The 2,477-nt window shown below is 47.2% G+C and overlaps 1 protein-coding gene across 1 annotated transcript in view; it reads left to right on the top strand.

The window, feature by feature from the left end:
* The window catches only part of MAPK15 (mitogen-activated protein kinase 15), a 22,276-nt gene that overhangs the window by 14,583 nt on the left and 5,216 nt on the right, over positions 1-2,477 (top strand). The window contains exons 7-10 of the mRNA XM_072413179.1: positions 1-130; positions 1,016-1,073; positions 1,995-2,132; positions 2,254-2,359. The exon at positions 1-130 is cut by the window's left edge and continues 4 nt beyond it. Coding sequence (XP_072269280.1) covers positions 1-130; positions 1,016-1,073; positions 1,995-2,132; positions 2,254-2,359 — 432 coding nt within the window. The remainder of the gene's footprint in view (positions 131-1,015; positions 1,074-1,994; positions 2,133-2,253; positions 2,360-2,477) is intronic.

Here is a 2,477-nt window from a genome sequence, read left to right on the forward strand (position 1 = left end):
GGAGTGGATATGTGGAGCGTTGGCTGTATTCTTGCAGAGATGTTGCTGGGGAAGCCGCTTTTTCCGGGCACATCCACCATTAACCAAATTGAGCGCATCATGAGCCTCATACCAGCGCCTTCACAGGAAGGTAAGTCTGAGATCCCACAGGGCGAGGCACACAAGGGTCAGGAGATCCAATTTTTGTGAAGAACTTCAGTTCAGAGAAATCGGGGGGGGGGCGGTGGTAATGACTTACTTTTCAGAAGTATCTGTGACCGTGTCGTATTACGGACCCAGTATCAATGGGTAGTCTTAGAATTTAGGGTTTGGTAGTTGTATGGGACAGGGTAACACTGGCTAAACCAGATAAAGCCCAGGGAACCACTTGGGTCTAAGTAGGGGGCGTCAGAGTTTGGTGGCAGTGTCCTATCACAATGTGCCACCCCGCTAGTGATGTCATCAGTAGCACACTGATTATATCACACTAACCCTGTGTTACATCCCTCATATCTCCTACACTGTGTGTTATATGGAACTTCTCAGGGTATACTACCGAGGGCACTTATAGCTACTACCCCCTCCCCTCCCCCCCAGTCTTTGGGAATGTCAGGATGCAATTATACCTTAATTGTACATGCAAGTTGGGGTCCCCTGGGAGCCCATAGGTAAAGGAAAAGCACCCCCCAAGTTAGATGGGATCCTTTTTTGCTTTCATGTTTTTAAACCATATCCTAAATTCCAAAGGTTGGGTGCTGATTTAGGGCTAATTCTGGTTCTCTGTATACCCTGAGAATGTCAGCTCTGTATAACACAGTTTAGAGGGATATGAGGGATGTAATGCAGGGAGTTATTGAGTAGCATTATATGATGAGAAGACACAGCTCTCCTCTACTGATGATATCACTGTGCTTACTCTCAATGGCAGCGATTGGATGCGATAGGATAACACATGTTTATGGGGCTGAATACAGATACAAATATTGTAGTGAGCATTGGGTATGAGCATTGCTGACCAGCATTGTACTTTTTGCAGACATCTTGGCTATAAAGTCAGAATATGGAGCCTCTGTTATTAGCAGGATGAGCGGGAGGTGAGTAGAGAGGTCAGAACCAACATTTGGGTGAATAGAGAAAGCTGTAAATTGTGTGGCATGTAGAGGGACCTTGGGTTGAATGATACATGCATGGTCATTGTACATTAAAGTGAATGGAGAATACCCTCTGTTATATAAAAAAGTGGAAATCTTGAAACATCGGGGTGAATGGAGCATGTAGTACATATGGAATGTGGCGGTCCTCATACATTGGGTGAATGGAGCATGTCGTACATATGGAATCTTGAACCCTAGTTCCCTAAACTGTTTTATAAGGATCCTCCATCTTCCATTTATATTGTCATTGGTTCCAACATGGACCAAGACATCTGGGTCCTGTCCAGCCCCTCCCAGTAATTTGTCCACTCCGTCCACCACATGCCGAACCCTGGCACCAGGGAGACAGCAAACCATTCGGTTGAAGGGATCCGGGCGACAAACTATTCTATCCGTCCTCCTGATTATAGAATCCCCTATGACTAGCAATTGTCTTTTCCTTCCTGCATTTCCCTCCCCACCACTACTAGATGGGCTGCTCTCCCGGCTGTTAGGGGTAGCAGTGACAGCTAGAGTTGCGACCCCTGGGTCTGCCACCTGCACATCTTCACATAACTTTGCAAACATGTTGGGGTGCTCAAACCCAGGGCTGGCCTTTTCAGGGGGCCCCTACCACTCCCTCTAGTTACATTAACCCAACTCCTTACATGCTCATCCTGATTAACCTCTCCACCCTCCACATCTAAGCCATTACCTGCCTGCCCAGTGAGCAGGAGACTCCTCTCAAGGTGATCCAGTGATTTCAGTGTTGCACCTAAGTATGGTAAAGGGGGGGACTCCTAGTGATACAGAAAGGCAGATTGTAATATGCTGTACATTGTATGGAATGTGGAGGTCATTGTACTGCGGTCCTGTGTACAGGCAGAGGGTGTCCCTGGCAGATCTCCTTCCTCCATCGTGTCCACCTGAAGCTGTGGATCTGCTGCACAAACTTCTGATATTTAATCCAGAAAAAAGGCTGACAGCAGAGGAGGCTCTAGATCATCCATATGTGCGCAGGTAAACACTCTCATCACGCCTGTCATGTCTGTCCTTCTGTCATCACGCCTGTCCTGTCTGTCCTTCTGTCATCACGCCTGTCATGTCTGTCCTTCTGTCATTATGTCTTATCTGTCCTCAGATTTCACTCTGCAGCCCGAGAGCCGGCCTTGGACTACGATGTTATACTTCCTGTGGATGATGATGTACAATTATCTGTGGCTGAATATCGAAACAAGCTTTATGAGGTGAGTGGTGTCATCTCGTGTTCAGATCATCACATATTCGGTGCAGTCTCATCCCTCTACCACCACATATTCGGTGCAGTCTCATCCCTCTACCACCACATATTCGGTGCAGTCTCAT

Source organism: Pyxicephalus adspersus, chromosome 5 (assembly GCF_032062135.1).
Source record: "Pyxicephalus adspersus chromosome 5, UCB_Pads_2.0, whole genome shotgun sequence".
Classification (NCBI taxonomy): domain Eukaryota; kingdom Metazoa; phylum Chordata; class Amphibia; order Anura; family Pyxicephalidae; genus Pyxicephalus; species Pyxicephalus adspersus.